General features: G+C 34.9%; 1 protein-coding gene across 1 annotated transcript; it reads right to left on the minus strand.

Moving 5' to 3' along the window:
- Positions 1-625: 625 nt before the first annotated feature.
- Positions 626-1,384, minus strand: LOC111647340 (olfactory receptor 1D2-like). Its single transcript, XM_023396975.1, has one exon. The coding sequence runs from the start codon at positions 1,382-1,384 to the stop codon at positions 626-628; it is 759 nt and encodes a 252-aa protein (XP_023252743.1).
- Between the last annotated feature and the right edge of the window lie 147 nt (positions 1,385-1,531).

Consider the following 1,531-nt stretch of genomic DNA (forward strand, 5'->3'; position numbering starts at 1 on the left):
TAAACAATGTCATTATTATGTACATTTAAAATAAAACATAATAATAATAAATAATAATAAAGAGCATGGGACATGCACATCCATCTTATAGTATTCTTATTTCTGTTATTGTAACAGTCATAGTTAAATTTATGCAGTTATACTTGTTCAAAATGTTTTGAACTATTGTTTTAAGTTAAACATTATTAAAATGTGTCTTGAAAGGCCATAAATGAGAGGATTCAGAACTGGAGGAATGACAGCAAACTCCAGTAAAATGTGTTCATCTCTTCAAGATTATACCATCTTAAGGCAATATCACCAAACAGAACATAACATTAAACAATGTTACAGCAAAACAAAAATATTGTTTATAGCACATGATAATTTTACAACATTCCAGTCAGATCAAATCACGTTTTATCTCTTTGCCACTAAAGGAAGCCTGATGGGCAGAGAAATGCATGCTGCAAAGAAAAAAGTAGGACAACCTTTAAACAGTTTAGGAAGTCATCTTTCTGTGATAGAGTAAAGGATGAGAACGGTCACTTAATGGGGGCATATGTGTAATGAAGGTGGTTAATTCACAGCACAGATCATTCATATGATCAGTGTAGATTCTAGTAATGTTCTAGAGGAATTCTTCTTAGTTTGGGGTTTTTCCGCATAGCATCCTGAAAATGTGTCTTCTAATTTCTGGTAATTTAAGGCCATAGACAAGAGGATTCAGAACCGGAGGAATGACAACAAATTCTAGTGACAAAATTACAGCCACGAATGGATTTATCTCTTTAAGATTTTGTCGGCCCAAGGCAGTATCAATAAATGACGTGATGGAATAAGTCACAAATGAAATAATATGTGGAAAACAACTGTGTAATACTTTCCCCTTGATTTCTGATGAGTTCATCCAACAAGCAATGACAATTCTCAGATAAGTATACAAGATAAAACTAAAGGGAAGGAAGGCCATACTTATGGCCCCCAACATAGCAATAACATTATTAACAGAAGTGGTAAAACATGATATTTTTACAATATTCCAGCTGGCACAGTATACCTTATGTATATTGTTACCACATAGAGGAAGCCTGACAATCACAATAGTGCTTACTGTAAGGTTACACGCTGGAAATACCCAAGCAAAGAATGCCAATGTATAGACAGTTTTACGGCTCATCTTTCTGTGATAGTGTAAAGGATGACAAACAGCCACATATCTATCATAAGCCATAATGCCAAGAATGGTCACTTCATAGGAAGCATATGTGTAAATAACATAGATCTGAGTGAAACAAGCAGAACGTGAGATTAAATGAGTATCAGACAGAAGGTCCATGAGGAATCTGGGGAAAAAACCAGTCGAACCGTACAGAGAGTTGAAAGACAAAAATGCAATAAACATATAGGGGAGACCGGGGATGGTTGTAACACTTTTTGACTCAGCTCCTATAACTTGCAGAATGTTTGCGGTAGGGTACTCAGATTTTGATACAAAGTACCCTCATTTGTCTACTACAAATAGCAATGTTTTTAACTTCTCCAACTATAT

The sequence above is a fragment of the Seriola lalandi genome, unplaced genomic scaffold, assembly GCF_002814215.2.
Source record: "Seriola lalandi dorsalis isolate HSWRI2012SDOR001 ecotype SW California unplaced genomic scaffold, Sedor1 jcf7180001963435, whole genome shotgun sequence".
Classification (NCBI taxonomy): domain Eukaryota; kingdom Metazoa; phylum Chordata; class Actinopteri; order Carangiformes; family Carangidae; genus Seriola; species Seriola lalandi.

What these genes read in the sequence shown, in the direction of transcription:
- LOC111647340 (XM_023396975.1), bottom strand. Translation starts at nt 1,384, where the DNA reads ATGTTTATTGCATTTTTGTCTTTCAACTCTCTGTACGGTTCGACTGGT.